This window comes from Melopsittacus undulatus, chromosome Z, assembly GCF_012275295.1.
Source record: "Melopsittacus undulatus isolate bMelUnd1 chromosome Z, bMelUnd1.mat.Z, whole genome shotgun sequence".
NCBI lineage: Eukaryota > Metazoa > Chordata > Aves > Psittaciformes > Psittaculidae > Melopsittacus > Melopsittacus undulatus.
In genome coordinates, this window is record NC_047557.1 from 101,315,359 (window position 1) to 101,331,921 (window position 16,563).

At 42.3% G+C, this 16,563-nt stretch overlaps 1 protein-coding gene across 1 annotated transcript in view; it reads right to left on the reverse strand.

Moving 5' to 3' along the window:
* Nucleotides 1–16,563, reverse strand: part of GALNS (galactosamine (N-acetyl)-6-sulfatase) — a 46,779-nt gene that overhangs the window by 14,195 nt on the left and 16,021 nt on the right. The window contains exons 10-12 of the mRNA XM_034073039.1: nt 13,094–13,230; nt 10,540–10,642; nt 2,129–2,250 (exon numbers count right to left, since the gene is read on the reverse strand). Coding sequence (XP_033928930.1) covers nt 2,129–2,250; nt 10,540–10,642; nt 13,094–13,230 — 362 coding nt within the window. The remainder of the gene's footprint in view (nt 1–2,128; nt 2,251–10,539; nt 10,643–13,093; nt 13,231–16,563) is intronic.

A 16,563-nucleotide genomic window follows, 5' to 3' on the forward strand; every position in this document is an offset into this window, starting at 1 on the left:
AAATGAGCAAAAGCAGGCAGAGAGGACAGGGTACTGGTGTACAATGCTGTTCCTTCACAGCAGCAGCAATACCAACAAAATCCAGTACAGATTTAACAAAGTAAATGACATAAAAGAAGAGGGAAAGGTACCAATAAATCAGGGGTACAACACGTTCTTTTCTAAATGCTTTAGCAACACAATGCCACATCAGAGGAGCAGAGTGGTGAAAGAGCTACAATACACCCTGTTCCTCCAGGCTGCAGGAGGGTGAAGAGGGGAGTGTGGCCAACACGGACTGTGAACACACACCCAGCATGTATGGACAGACAGATGCACGCTTGGAGGAGAATGCTGGATTCCCTTCTGAGCCACATTAGTGTCGGGACTCCCAACAGGCTGTCTGCCAAGGGGGATAATTAAGCTAAATAAAAATACACAACAGTAACAGCTCCACAAATGAGGATAATTTAATTACCACATTCGATATAGGAGACCCACTTCCCATGAGTTTTCCACTGTGACCAGAAAGGAGACAATAGCAACAGAATGTGCTGCAGAAAGGAAGATTCATTTACTAAGAAGAGGCTTTTCTATTAAGGTCTGCATATTAAACAACATCCCAGCTTTCCATAATTGTGCCATAATCTTGCCATAAAATTCAATCAAAGCAACAGCTTGTGAATGTCCAAAAATCAATGGAACCATACGAGAAACGACTGCAGATATAACACTGGAATTTATGTCAATGCTCAGTCCATGGTGGTGGTAAGGAACATCTAAATAGCAGGGAAGAAGATGTCCTACAGACCTCTTAGGGAAGAGCTCCTTTCTCTCAAATTTAGAGGAAACACAAACACAGTTCATTTAATACTAACCATTTGTTTGGTTTTGGGAAAAAGAGATCATTTCTGTTAACTCAGCCTCCTAAAAATAAAATAGTTGGTAAACTAAACAGGGAACAGTCTCATCTGGAATCCTAACCCAGTAGTGTAGTTTCACTGAGTTGAGCTTAAAATGCAAGAGTTGCAGATTTGCTTTATTCATTAGTGATGAAACTCAACAGAAAGCCAGAGCTAACACGGTGGGGCTTCTGAAGAGCTTTATACACTGAGTAATGCACCTCTAGACTGCTTGTCTGTTAAGCGAGAGAGAAGGGGAAACACTTTTCCTCCCCTCCTCTCTCTAGTGAAAACACTTAGTGGACAGCACAGGCTCAGTTCTTGTCAAAGGAGTGCAGGGAGTGTATCCACTCAATTATTTAAAACAGTTGAGTAATTGAAGTCCTGTCAGCTCAGAAAAACATCTCTCTTGTGAAGCTGCTGCACAAAACCACTTCTGTGCAGGCAGTCACAGTAGCACTGGTTTTCCTTTTACTTATTTCCATATTCTCCAAGTTGGAGCCATTGGTGAGGGATGAGGCTGAATGCCCCTGTCTGCAGGTTCTCCCACAGGGTAAAACTCAGTAGAAAGAAGGAGAGAGGTGGGGACACCTCGGGATCTTCATTGGAGGTGGCAGGCTTATATGTGGGCTGTGCTGGCTTATGACTACATAAATCCTTACAGAAATCTCTCAGGTGTGTGCTGGAGATAAATATTACAATAGTAGGCATATGGGAAAATAGGTTCCAAGGATGGAACAGGACTGAACATAATGTCCTCTTGGTACAGACCCTCTAGACAGGCTTGTTTAGCAGGGGCTAGGAGATCAGAAGGTTACCATGTCTGCCTTTCACATATTCTAATGCAGAGAGTGTACACTGCAGAGTACATAAAGATTACTAGTAGTTCCTTTCCTAGTCCCAAAACACAGAGAGAATCACAGCTCCAATGCACACACTCACCAGCACCAGTGCTTTATTCCACAGCTGCCCTGCACTCTGTCCTGTCCAAAACTATGCATTTTGCCTTGGTCAGGGGTTGCAGGACACAGAACAAGAACAACCAGCTTGACGAGTCAGGCCCTGGATACATGCACACCCATCTAACCTAACCACTTGAAAACCAATGTTTGTTCCTTTCTTTTTCCTGTAATGGCTTTGTGGGACAGTTTTCAAGCAGATTCCAAGAAAAAGCTACCAAGGCAAATGAATTATATAAAGCAGACGCTGATAGTGCTGAGTTTTAACATCTTTGTTAACTGTCTCACCTTAATGGATACTTCTCACCAGGGTCTCTTCCCAGGTGGAAAACCAGTGGCAGGGTAGTGTGCTCCTCCTGTGTATGTGTTGTCACTCCAGAGACATTCTGCCCAGGACAGAAATCAATGCCCTGCAGTGAAGAGGAGAGAGGTAATCAAGGGTGAAGCAAAGGAGGGAGCAAAATTACAGCTGATGCCACTTTCTTCAGCACCTTGTTCCCATATACCCACAAAATCCAGAATGATTTTAAACGAAGAATCCACTCCAGTCTGCAAAATAGATTGTGATCTGATGGGGTGAAAGAAGGTTGGCATTGCACTGACAGAGAAGCTGAAGCAGGCCTTACATTCTTGCCTTACAAAAGAGTAATCTCTATGAAATACTCATGAAAATGAAAAGGCAAAACACAAAGAGGTGAAACCATTTAATCATAAAAATTCTGTACATGGAAAGAATCTTCTCTCTTTGGTTTCTATGGCTTCAAAATACACAGGGAGGGCTGGATCATTCAGCAGTTCTGAAGAGAAAGCAGCAGTCCCAGGGGGAAGCATCCAGCCAAACAGAGAAGCATCACCCTGAGAAGCAATGGGACCTGCTGGCCTCCCTGACAGCTCAGCTTGCCAGCACCTGACACCATTCCTGACAGATCTGTTGCACTGAATAAGGATGCAGATCTAATAAATTTTAAAGAGATGGGTGCCTTTGTTGATCTGATTCATAGCAAACTAATATGGTTTAAGCCAACAACTAAGTCTATCCCAGCCAAATCCAAGACCCAAGCTGGTATAGAGGCACTCACCTGGGAATGACAGTGGGGCTGAAGGATCTATATTAAGTCTGGAGATGTTCCTGTCACTAACATTCAAGTCTATGGGGTCTGAAGATGGGATTTCCCAGCAAGTCCATAGCAGTGAGTTCTCTGGTCTGCCCTTGCCAGGCTGCATCTCCCAAAGCCTGGCCAGTTATTAGCCAGGTGTGGAGCTCCCTAATCCCTACAGCTGGCCTGCAATCCTGAGGGCTAACAGAACCTATTTAAACCCTGGGAATAGCAAAAAATGCAAAGCACTAATTTCACTGAACAGCAAATAAAGCAGGGGGCCCCATAGACCAGAAAGAACTTGCACCAAATGGACTTGTTAAAGCTCAGTTTTACATTTCCAGCTAACACGCTGCGCTCCTTACAATACCTCAAAATGCCCCGAGACACGGACAGAGACATGGAGAGAAGGTAAATGGGAATGTTTCAATGGAGGTGGGAAAGCAACTGCAGGATTTGCTTATAAACCAAACGAACTGAAAAGGTTCTGTACAGATGTTGGTGGGATTTGATTGGCAAACAATTTGCTAAAAATATCCCGTGTTTTTAATGGACAGCTGGTCAGTGGAGCAGTTAATATTCTGCTTTTCAATAAAGCAAGAAGTTTAGAAGCCCATGAAATCCCATTTATCTGCACAGAGCTATAGATTCCTGAATCACTGACTGGAAAAATAAGAGAGTTGCTTGATAGGTTGTAGTGGCCCACCAATAATGGACTTTAAATGGATACAAAAATGATTGACCTTTCCACCTTGTGACACCACAGGCCTCTGAAACACACAGTGGAAAATAGATTATCTTTTCCTCCTCAAAAGGAACAGTTAATGAAAAGGTATCAAAGCCTACACAACATTCAGATTATAATTTGGATGCAAATCAAACAAGCAATTTAATTAAGAGCCTGCTAATTGGTACAATGCTCTTTGGCTGCAAATGCTTTAGTTTGAAAGAAGATTTTAGTCTCTTGGGTATTTGTTTGTACATTGCTCTATGTACATTTTATCTTTTGTTTCCTATGAAATCCCTGTAGCTGAGGCTCCTGAACACAGCTGAAAGAATCCCAGGGAAGAAAGTGCAACAACTTGCCTGATGCCACTAGTCAATAGCTATCTGTCTTTCTAACATAAGCACCCAATGCCCTCTTCAAAGGTAATGGGGGAAAAAGCAAATAGAAAAAATAAAATAATGTCATTTTACAGCACTGATAAATAACCCTCTTAAAATGTGGCAGAAAGAACCCTCTAAATTTCTACTTTCAACTTTATCTCCACAAATAAAATCGACTGTTATTCTTTTTATGTACTCTGTGACTGCCAATATTCAACCTACAGAGAGAGCTGGAGATGTTTTCTACCTGATCTTCAACAAATGAGCAAAAAATAAGAGGTAAAATTATATCCTCACAGCCCTGATCAAGGCATTGTTCTGCATCTAAGTAATACAATACAGATAGGAGTTGTCTGCTCTGCTGTCCCTTTCATAGAAAAGAATATTTAACTTATAAATCACAAATCTATTTCATTCTGTTTTGTAATTCAAAGCATTTTAGTTCTTAGGATGGAAAGAGAAAAACCAGCTATCCCAGCAAACTGTAAGTCTGGGACCCCCAAGTCTGGATGCTTTCCTTTTCTGGAGGAAAACCAGTATGAGTTAAATCTGCTTGAGATTTGAGAGTTAAAGACAAGACAATCCACACTCTGACACATCTGGATGATGCCTCTGGTTGCTTGGGAGCTGGGGCAGAACAACATGACAAGACTCCTTGTATGCCTTGTATGGGAGATAAGGAGCTGCCCTCCAGCAATGCTACCCCTAGGCTGCAGGGCAACAGGCCTGGTGAGGAAGGAGACTCTCTTCTAGATGATAATATTAAATCATGTTACCATTTTGGATCATTTCTTGCTTTTCATTAAACAAAACAGGTTTTCGAGGTTTGTGCTGGTAAAAGCCTGAGTGGACAATGCCCCATGGACCCCAAGAACACTGTAGGCTTGAACTACAAATGCAAATGTGCCAGGTTCTCAGCTGGAGTAAAAGCCACATCATTCCATGGGCTGCAGAGGAGCTCACCACATTTATGCTGACAAGGGACCGGCTTCAGCTTCCAGCACTGCTGAAAAGATGGCAACTTCACCCAAAAATGAAGACATGTTGTCAGAGAAAAGAGATTTCTGTGCCCCCATCAGGGTAACAAACCCCAAACCAATGACTGCTTCATCTGCTGTTATTTCCTTTAAGCTATTTATTTGCCAGACTGCTAATAACAATATGCAGGGGATCAATAGCCAGTTAAAGCACGTTCCTTATACTTTACTCTGCACACAATCCAAGGTAATTTGCATCTTTACATGTAACACTGATCAAACAAAGTAGAAAGGTCATTCCCTCTGTTTAAGCAAATTCTTGGCACTTTTCTCTGCAATTATAAAAGCATGAAAGCCAAACCAGAAGATCCTATCTAGAGCAACTGTGTGCCTTCTAAGGGAGCCCATAAAGGAGCATCAGATGGCAACCAGAAATAGCTCACCCGAACTCTTCCACAGGCACAGGATTTTGCACCACTATGCAGACCTGGTTGCTGTGGGAGGAATTCTAGCAATCCCCCACATTTCCTGCACATCAGGTAAACCTTTCAGCAAGGATGTCTTTCTGTCCTTCTCCCCAGCAATCAGGTAACCTGGATTGGTTTTCCGTCCTTAAGACCTAACAGCTATTGGTTGCACAGCTTATGCTTTAATTTCCAGAGCAAATGGACCACAGATGCTATGTCAATATAGACATGAGACAAATACAGCCGGTTGCCAGTTTGGGCTCTCAGCCAAGTGATGGAATCACCACTTGTGTTAACGTAAGCCCTCTGGCAATTCGTCACCCTGGCACTATCCCAGATCCCTCAGACTTCACAGGCGGCTGCAGATTCTGATAGCAGTGCAGCAAATCTGGAGCCTGTCTCCTGGTCACACAAAACCCAGAGCAGCAAAACTGTATTAGTATTAGATGGAGAATAGAGCAGTGGTTAATTAAAACCAGGAGTCTTGTTGCTTGCTGTTTGCCACAGCATGGGTAAGTGGCTGTTCGTTGTCCTGGTGATTCCCAGCCTTCCAAACTGGGTCTCTGAATGACCAGACACCTGAAAATGTGACTGCAAAGCTTCAACCCTGTTGAACAAAAATTGCTTCTAATGTGTTAACTGTCTGGAAGAGACCCCAGAAGATGGGCAGAGCAGCAACCCTGCAGCAGCTCTCAAGCAGAAGCGATCAATGGCTAGCTCATATGCTCAGAGGACCACAATCAAATGTCATTATTTGTAAGGTTCTACTTGACTTCACATCCCCCTTGCAGAAAAGGCTTTATCGATCCCTTCACGTTGAGGAGAGGGGCAATCAGACAGGCTGCAGCAGGAATAACCCTTTTGGCATTTTACATTAAAACAATAGGGTCTTCTGGCAAGCACCCACACCAATCATTTAAAGACACAGGAGCTCTCTTGGAAAACCACTGAAGACTACTAACAAGATACTGAAGCGACAGCAGAAAGGTTGATGTTATCAGCCACTCTCCAATGAACCAAAGGCCCTTTTCCACGTTTTTCCTTAATTATTTTCTTCCCCTTCTTGCATCACTGCTCTTGGAGGGCACAAGAACTGTTCTCTGCTGGACAGTCTCTGTGGCAGGCAGAGAGAAGGAAATTTCCTTTCTCTTGTTAGCTCATACTCCTGGCTCTGCTACATAGCATTAAATTAGGCAATTCCTGAAGGACCTGCTAGCACTCAGATAAATCCATAAAGAATACTCATTTCTCCCCCTTCAGACCTCTCCTTCCAAACAAGGAAGATGAAACATACTTCTTCCTTCAATCCTGTGGGCCAAATAACTACAGAGCCACCAAGTTTGCATGCATTATTTGTCATGCACTTGGCAATGCAGTTTAAATTTGGTAATGAACAAGCATGACGTAAAGGCTGAAAAGATAGATGAGAGTACCAGAGAACAGCACTTTACAGCAGACTGCCTGTAAAAGTCCTGTATGTTACGGTGTACAAGAGAGGGATCTCCCAAGTTTATCTTTGGTTCTCACTTTTGCTTCCACACACAACACATGTGGCTATTCTTATCACTGCTGATTTTTGATACAAGAAGAAAAGGGGTCAATGATGGTGGAAATTATTACAGACTGATATCCACCAGCCTTAGAGCAATAGGGACTCAGCCCTTGTGCAGGGGGAAGATTTCTTTCTCTCTACGAAGCTATTTTATAATCTTTTCCTGTTTAAAATTATAAACACATTTTTTTTCAAGTACAGTTTCCTTTCATTTACCTCTGTCCCATGTATAACATCTTGAATGTCAGACATGTCCAGATATGTAAACACAAGCCAGCTATATGAAAGGAGTTGGAAGCCAGGTAAACAGACCCAAATGAGCATCCTATGTAATCTATGGAAAAATGTCCCACAGAGAGCTTACTCTCACTGGCTTCTCTTGAGTGAACCTTCCCCTTCTGCTTTCAAGAGAGCAACCAGTCAAGAATGCAAGTTACCCACATAATCAAGTTAAGCCAGCAGAAAAGACAGCATCAAGGTATCCCCCAGCACTGAAAAAGACAAGCAACAAGATTTTATTATGGGATTCAGACTAGAATGAGAATTGCCTGGGGGGTTAAAAAGAAACAAACAATAGGAAGAGCAGAACAGTACACTTCATCTTTGATGAATTTTAATCCCAGGCCGTAAGGTAGAGGATGCAGACCAGTAAGGGCACGTTAATGTCATGGGAGCCTGAGACAACTGTTAAACCTGTTTACTGCTGGCATGGGATATTTCCAGATATTCCAAGTGCCATATGGAGAGAAGCATTCATATCCCTGCTCTGCTTTCCTAGGCTTTGCTTTCTGTAAGCTGTGTCTCTCTGGTACATTTTTATTTGTGTATACATATTTTATTACTTAACTAACTTATGCTGCCTTTAAACACATACATAGCATTTCGGTTTAGAGGCCAAAATTGCACTCATTCTTTCTAGCTAATTCTGAAAGACACTGGTAGTCTTAACCAGACCCAGGACACGCACCAATTTCATGTTTTCCAATATCAGCATGAAAATGTGGTCCTGTCTGCTTTAATGGTATAATTTCATCTAAAAGTCAAACAAAAATGCACAGAGTGCGAATTAAAAACACAGCAAGATTTCTTTATCAATGATTTCCCACACTGCCAATTAACAAGGGAATTCTGGAAGCGAAAGGAGTTTTGGCTAAAACATGCCATGTATCTGTCAAAATAGTGAGATACTCAACTACCCATAAAACAAACCTCTTAAAAATTGGCAGGCAGCTGTTTTGACACATCAGGCCAACTTCAGATCTCTTTCAAATGGATGCCATGCCAACCAGATACATTTGCTTATTCCAGGTCTGAGTTTGGGCCTTCAGGCATAGAGAGTTTTATATTTGAAAGTTTAATAAATCATCACGTTGGATTCACAAATAAGGTGAGGGCTCATGCTAAACATAATACAATTAACAAGGTCTCATTAGCTGAAGTTCTACAGGGATCAGAAATCAAAGTTATTGAAAAGCAAACCTGCCAACAATCAGAATTCCTAATGCCACAGACATGCATGCATTTAAATAAATACGTTTTTCAAATGAAATTAGCAAACAAATTGGCCTGTTGGATTCTGGCAGGGTGACTGTAGTCCAATATCAATACAGCTGAAAACACCAGTCACTGAAAGAGGCGACTATATTGTGAGATTACAAAACTCCTAAAACAGGGCTCAAAACTGTGGAACTGTTCTGCATTCTGATTTATTTCTATTTTTAAACTTGCAAGGTTTGTAATTAATGGCTTGAGGACATGTGGAGAGTTGGAGCAAATTTTAGCCTCAGCTTCCTCTGCATGTTGTTAATGGCTAGTCTGTCCAGTAATGTGCTCCAATTTTACCCACATCAACCACATGTGATACAAGCTGCAGGAAACCAAGTGAATTTTTAATCATCTCTCTAATGTACAGTATAATTGCTGACTTTTATCAGACAGTAGTTAAACAAAGACTTAGAAAGAAATAAATATTCCTTAATTGCACAACTGCCATTGCTCACAGTAGGAAAGCCTTTGAAATGAGTAACTGGTCCCCATTCTGATTCTATTATCATGGTTACACACATACTCAGACATGTACAAATAAGTTTAGATCACCATAGACATTTATTTATTTCCCAGCTAGGTATGCAAGCGTGTGTATGTGCTTGTATTCAAATGGAGAGCAGTTATTCATGTGTGACATTCATCTCCCATGCACATGGGAAATACATGCCTCTGAGCCCATCCATATACCTATACACACATACACACAAGCTCCTAGACTCTTGCACAGAGGGAAAATCCTCCATGCCATGCCACATGTGATATATGGGGTTTACTCACATACTAACCTAGACAAATACATTATCTCATTTTAGCTGCATAAAATTAGCATCGAGACAGAGTGTGTGATGCATTTCTAGAGCCAACTTTTCTTCTTACTCCATGTAAAACAGAAACTTTGACTCCTGGAGCATTTCAGTCTTACAAAAACAAATGCACATATTTACAGCCCTGAATGTAAATGACTCCCTTGGAGCTGATGTTTCCTTCTACCCTCAGGACATCCCAGTGAAAGAAACCATGCACTTTTATATCCACAAATGTCATCAGCACTTACTTCTGCACCTGTGATGCCTTGAGGACCCACCACAAGTTTAAAAAAAGAAGAAAAGACATAAAAAATAAATCATACAAACAATCCCTCCCCAATACCAGCCGGCTGTCAAAACTGCTGAGAGCTGTGCCATAATGCATTTAGTTCATGTCTAAAGGTATAATCAGCAAGGCACATGTGTGAACCTGCCATTCAAGGAATGCCCCAGAGTTCAGTACCCAAGTCTGAGGCAAGAAGGATACAAAAGAAGAAAAATAACAGTGCTTAGCATCCAATTGTGAGAAGATCAGCCAGGAAATTACAAAAGCTGTGCCTATTCAGCAAATAAACTGTAAAACATCTTACAGTGTGATATGGGTTTGCAAAGGTGCTGATAACAGATTAAACACATGTACTCTACTGTTTTCAACAACTGCTGTTCTTTCCACTGTGTGGTTCCTACAGCTTTCCTTTTCCCTTTCAGGGCAGAAAACCAGCAAAACCACTCCTATTCCATTTAAACAGTTCAGAGCACTAGGCTTTTTATACTAGAAATGGTGAGATGCATGATCAGTTCAGCACTGGACTCCACACTTTGTGAGGGCACATACGAAAGCTTGGGATTCAGCAGGGAAAACTGCTTAACATTAAGGGGCATTTAGTGCTGATAAAAGGGACCACTTCTCTGAGCAACTCAGGCTTTGCTCATTCTCCTTTGCTTATCTCTGATTTCGATAGAGGGGTGCTATGACACCAGTCTCCTTAGATTTTGTAACAGACCTGGTAGCTCTGAAGAGGCTGTGAATAAAAGCCTGGCTTGCAAGTGCACAGTGACATTCCCCAGTTTACAATTGTACCTTACAAGGTTATTTCTTCCCATGAGAACCAATGAGACCAGGGTGCAGATCTCTGTCCTGTTACCTTGCTATACTCCTCCCAGGAGTTGCTCCAGGTCCAGTAGTGAGCCTTGTAAAGCCCGACTCTCACTGCCATCATCTCATTGCCACGATAATAGAATATAGGCCTGAAAAAATAGAATAAGGTCCTGAGAAAATAGAATATGGGCCTGAGAAGGAGAACAGAGCTGCATGAGAAACACCAGTGCTGCAGCAGCCTCAGTGATAAGGGAGACAAACACTTTAATGGCATCTGACTTCCGCTCCGGCTATCAGTCAGAAACAGGCTGCCTCCTAATAGTCTCCTCTGCAAGGTTTTCAATTAACATTTCTTAGAGTGTTCATCAAGTTGAGAGCTCACACAGTGCAAGAATGAAACATTATACAGCTTGGCTGCCAGTGATTGTTAATCCTTGAACTATCAGACCCTGTTATTTCCTATAGAGCGTGCCGATTTAAACACCAAATGTCTCAGGAGCAGCGTGTGTGTGTGCCAGAGAGAAACAGGGATTCACAGACGCTGTGATGCTCAGTCTCCTCTTTACACAGCACCAAGCTATGTGCTGTTAGTGTCATGTGGAGAGGGTGGCCAGGGAGGACACCAGATGCTGGCCAGTTCTGGATCACATCTCAGAATAACTCCATATGGGAAAACCTGGCAGCCAGACACACTTTATTTTTAACTCTTGTCCATTTCCATCCCCTGCCCAAACCTCCCTTTGCACATCTAAACATACCAGTCAAAACTCTTGACTTTTTCCCAGAGGTTTTCCTCACTAAAAATACATTTGAGAAATGCAGCTCACTCTGAGTTGCACTACTCTTTCCCTGGGCAATGTCCCTGTCTGCCTCCCCAGTAATGTGCTCGTTTTTTGGGGGGACCCGTATGAAGTGTGAGAGAGGTTTGATTTGGGGGTGAAGCTCATCACCAAAGGACATCAGACTTAGTGCTTCTCTCCAGTTGTTTCAGGCTGCTGACAGGACGAGATGATGAAGCTGTTTATCACTGTCTGTAGGGTACATACACCTTTCTTTCATTCAGAGATGCTACTTGGCAAAAAGTACTCACTGGTGATACTACCTTGAAAAAAACAGTCCCTAAACACAAGACCAGATTAAAATTGTCACATCTGAATGACAGGAGTAGCCTTAGATGTCTTCTATTTTAAAATTGTATCTTCCCCTGCGGGTTCCTTGCACAAATGATGAGCCTTTCTCCTTTGTCACCAGGAGCTGCCTGTGAACAAAGGGGAAACTGCTCACTTCTGCATCCTTAATGCACCTGAAATCCCATGAAATAAAGGCAGCTTGCGAGATCTGCCAGAGTGCACAACCTGATCTAAAGCAGTCCCATTAACAAAAGCCCAAACACATATGCCACAAAGCATGACAGCCTCCTTTTTCCTTGCCATAAAACCTCACTATTTGACAAGTGCTCTTGATTGAAGGTGTAAGGTTATGGTTTCAATCAGATATCTTCCCATCTTTGAAAGAGGGTTATGGCTTGTACTCAAAGTTCTGCTATTACTGATTTCTTTTTTCCCTATTCCATTTTTCCTTTTTAAGATCAAAAGAACACAACTGCATCTCCTGGAAAGCTGTTGGGGGCAGTAGGAACTGTGACCTGGTCAGATCTTGGGAAGATGGGGAATGAAAACCCCTGCTGTGCCCTGAGTGACACAAACAGCACCAGCTCCATGGGGCTGGTGACTGCAATGGATTTCTCTTTTAAAACAGAGAAGTTCAACAAACTTTCAGAAGTAAAGATGGGATAAGCTGTGCTTGAGAAACCTACAATGCCTCATGGCTAAGCTCTCAGGTAACACTGTAGGCATGCTTCTTGCCTGACAGGCACAAAAGCAATTTAATGGAACAATGGCTCTCACCCAGCAGAGGAAAGAACTCAAGTATGTTTTCCATGCATATGTTTCCTTGCTATGTCACAGGCAAAGAATATGATTGTATTCAGATTTCACAGGCTGCCAAATTCCTCCTAAAATCACAACTACAAGACCTCTCCTGACCTCCAACCCTTCCAACAAGAGCACTGAGGATGTTTGCTGTCAGATCTCAGCCTGTACCCAACAGCTGACAGCGCTCCTCTGTGCTCATAAAGATCCCAGATCTTTAACCCAAATCAACGCTTGCAAAAGCATTCACAGAAACAAGACCCTGGGAGGAGGAGGGCTTCTACATCACCACAGCCTCTCTCAAGCAGGAACTACAAAGACCCAGCATACTCTTGCATGTTTTTCCAGTATAAATAATGTATTCTCCCCTACCCAGGCTACAGTTCTCAGGCTTTTATCTTCCCTATTGCCATATGTTGTGGCAGAGATCCCTGCTAACCCCCTGACGTTTTCACCTGTCTCCAGACTGCTGTATGGCAACATGCCACATGTCAGGAAATCCCACCTCTGCTCACTCCACTGGCACACAGCACAAAGCTCTGGTGCTCCCCCACCTCACAGAGCAAAGATGAATCAATTCTGTTTATAAAATATTTCTGTAGGAAACTCCACACAAACAAATCTGGCATCGCTTCAGTCAGGATGCAAGGGTCAGAGCTCATAACAAACCTGTCAATTAGCTTGCCCTGCAAGATGGCAGGTAAAAGGTTGATGCCGTCAATCTGTCTGTCACTGGGAGGCTGCAGTCCCGCCAGGGAGAGGCTGGTGGTGAACAGATCCATCACATTGCCCAGCTGATGACTGACCTGAAAGAAACAACAGAGACACATTTACAACAAGACCTTCAGGAAAAGGCAATGGAAAGAGGCTGGTTTCCACCAAAACACAAGGATTGCTTCCTGAGCCTCCTTCTCTGCTGAGTATCTTTTGAGGGTGTCTTCCTTTACAGTGATGCAGTCACCAGCAAACCCCCTATTAAAATAATAAAGGAAAGGAGACGATCCATATTTTTCCACTTATAAGGGAGCATTTGCATTTTGATTATTATTTTCCCTTTCTTTCTTTTCACTTTTTACAGGAGTATGTTTAACAGATTTCAACTTAAATGTAGCAAATTCCATCTCATTTGTAGATTGAAAAATCAGCACCAAAACCAAGAAAAAGTCCTTGATTTGTTCCCTCTTCAGGTCATCTCTGGAGTCCAGAATACTCTGAGAGAGTTCCCAGAAAGCACAGGGATAGATGGATAATAACAAAAAGAGCCCGATGACTTCATCTGCAAACCATTTCCAACAATTCAAGAACTGTAAAGTTGTGGTATTTTTAGAATATATTTTAATAAGGGAGAAAAACATCTGGGTTTGGCTCCAATGGAGATGTGCAAGCTTTTTTTCCTCCCCAGCCTTTTCTTTTTTTTCCCTTTCCCCTTAATTGGAAGCGATATTCATCTCTCTGGTCTTAATTATTTATATTTTAAAAACCTAAAAAGTCTGTTCTGATTCTTTCTGAATCTTTGCTCCCATCCCTCTTGTGGCATGCTATGGTTATCTGTTGTAGGATGCTTAATTAGCCGGTGACACACCAAATTAAAGCAGACACATTCAAATCAAGAGCAAAGCTGTTTTGCACCAGGATGCACCAGCACAAGATGCAACACGAAAAGAGCTTTTTCAGCTTTAGCACTTGTTCAGAAACAAGAAGCCATCTGATACAAGCCCACATCTGTAAGTACAGAAGCATGTTCTGACTGAAATCCAAGTCGTAGCAGCAGCCTTCCGAATGTCAGTGTGAACATTACCATACTGGGACTATCAAAGACTTCTTATCTCTGAATCCTCTTTCTACTCACAAACAGACCCTGAGCCTGTCAGCTGACACTAATTATTTAAATATGACAACAAATAATAACATAATAAATGATTTTTTGTGAGATGCTAGCTCTAGAGAGAGAAAACTAAAGGGAAAATGCTATTTTTGCTGGGACATTAAGCCTTTTATTGAGAGGCTGGGCTGGAAAAAAGTGAACACAAAGGAGGAATTAACAAGTTGAGGTTTTTTTTTAAAAAAAGAAACTGGAGAAAGCAATATGCAAGAGACTAATTACGAGTTTAACATTACAATATCCCATTCCTTGATTACAGTAATTTCAAATTTTAATGGCTCCCATTCATCAAAAGGTGTTGGCAGGAACACATAATATTAAAGCTGCATGCAAGAATACTTCCACAACTCTTAAGAAGAAATCAAAGTACAAAGTTCTAAATGCACAAGAGGAATCCTGACCATGAAAATCCTTGCCCAGGAAAACAGTTGGATCAGTTGACCAAGATCAATAGGTATTTCAGGAGGTCTCAGCCATTTAAGGTTAAACCTCATTTGTGGATGCTGATGCAGCTGGCAGCCTGAAAGAGGTTGTGCTCAGCCTGTCCTTGGAGGCAGCGACAAATAGACATGAGCTCACAAATCTCCCCCAGAAGGGAGAGGAATAGATGAATTTCTATCTCTGCATTGAGAAGAGGATGGGAATCTTCTGATACACGGCTGTGAAGAAGGAAACAGAACTAAGCCGTCCAAAGGGTAACCCTGCTTCTTGCTGGGGCCATTTGGCAAACATGGACCACTAGGAAGAAGCAAAGGTGGATATGCCACCTATGGGATTAGCTGTGGGACAGTGCCATGTGCTCCTTGGACCATTCCCTTGCATGGGCTCTTCTCTGTTCCTGGGTGTGCACTCAGAAAGGACACTAAAAACCAGCATCCCAAACCATCAGCTCATTCCTTACGGAGCAGGATACCTTCATCAGCCATGGGCATGGGGAATGCTGTACTCCCTCTGAAGTCAGAGAGGATTACAAGTGCTCAGCATCTCAGGAAAGATGCTCAGTCCCTCGCAGGCTCATCTGCCAGCTAATTCACCCAGAACATGCCTTAGGAGAGCTGTGGGGTCAGCAGAACACCATATGCAGAGCTGCAAATCTAATAAAGAGGAGATCTGGCACATGCTTGCTCCCTGACAACTGCTACGTCAGGAGCAGGCAGGCAAACAGAGTTTTGTAATTAGACCTCTCACATTTATAAGGCAAGTCCAAAAGACACTTTTCTTGTTATCACTCCATTCCCTCGCCTCAATCTTTTGATAACAGGCAGCAAGAGGCAATCGCTGACCTGAGACTTGTGCCTCTAATATCACCCAATTTATACACTGCACTGTGACAATCCTGTGGGGCCACCATGGTCTTCTTGTACTGGCCCTTATTAACCATAACCAGATGTAGATGACTCTCTTTAATCATCCAATTACGTTTCTGGTCTCAGACAACATTTTTCATGAAGCAGAGAAAACTTCTTAAGGAAATTAAATGCCCATGCCACAGCCACTTGGATTTATCTGTGCTCTGCAGCACCATATTGAAGAAGGGGAGAGGAAAAAAAAAAGGTTAATATTTATATAAAACTTTGAAGTATTTTTCAGAGAAAAAGAAAAAAAATTACCATTTTCTCCTGTCAACAGTGCTCTTTCATTCTAGTTGCCTTTCCAGTTTTTTTTTTAAGGAAAGAAAAAGAAAAATCCAGAGAGGGCAACAGCCCAGAGAAAATAAATAATATATAAAAAAGAGTGAGATCAGATATTGCTCGTATCAGTGAGAAACAGCTGGTATTACACACGGAAGAACGGATTTTCCCCCCCTCCTTCCCTTCCCTCCTTTTTAATAAACTCTCAGTATACACATAACGTCTTTAAGAAAATGAAATCCTTTTGCTGTGGGCCACGTTGCTAGAAGAAATAGTCACCGCTGCTGTTATCAGTGCTTCCAAGCTTTAACTCTGAATCAAAGGCGACAATTAATAAAGTCGCCCCCGCCAGGAATGGAAAGGAGGAAAGCTAAATATTTGAAACTGGGTGAACAAATGTCAGGGTGTTTTTAAATAAAATCCTTTTACAGTTATCACAGTGAGCAGACCTGATATCCCTGTCTAATTCAATTTCAATTTGCGCCCCATGGGAGATAGTGAAGAAAAGGTTGCAATGCTGTCTTTGGGTTGATATGTTCTTTTCTCCTTCAGGAAGCAGGCACGAGAGAGGAAGGGGAGGAGGGTGAGGGAAGAGAGGAGGAGGATTCAAATACCAGCAGAATATG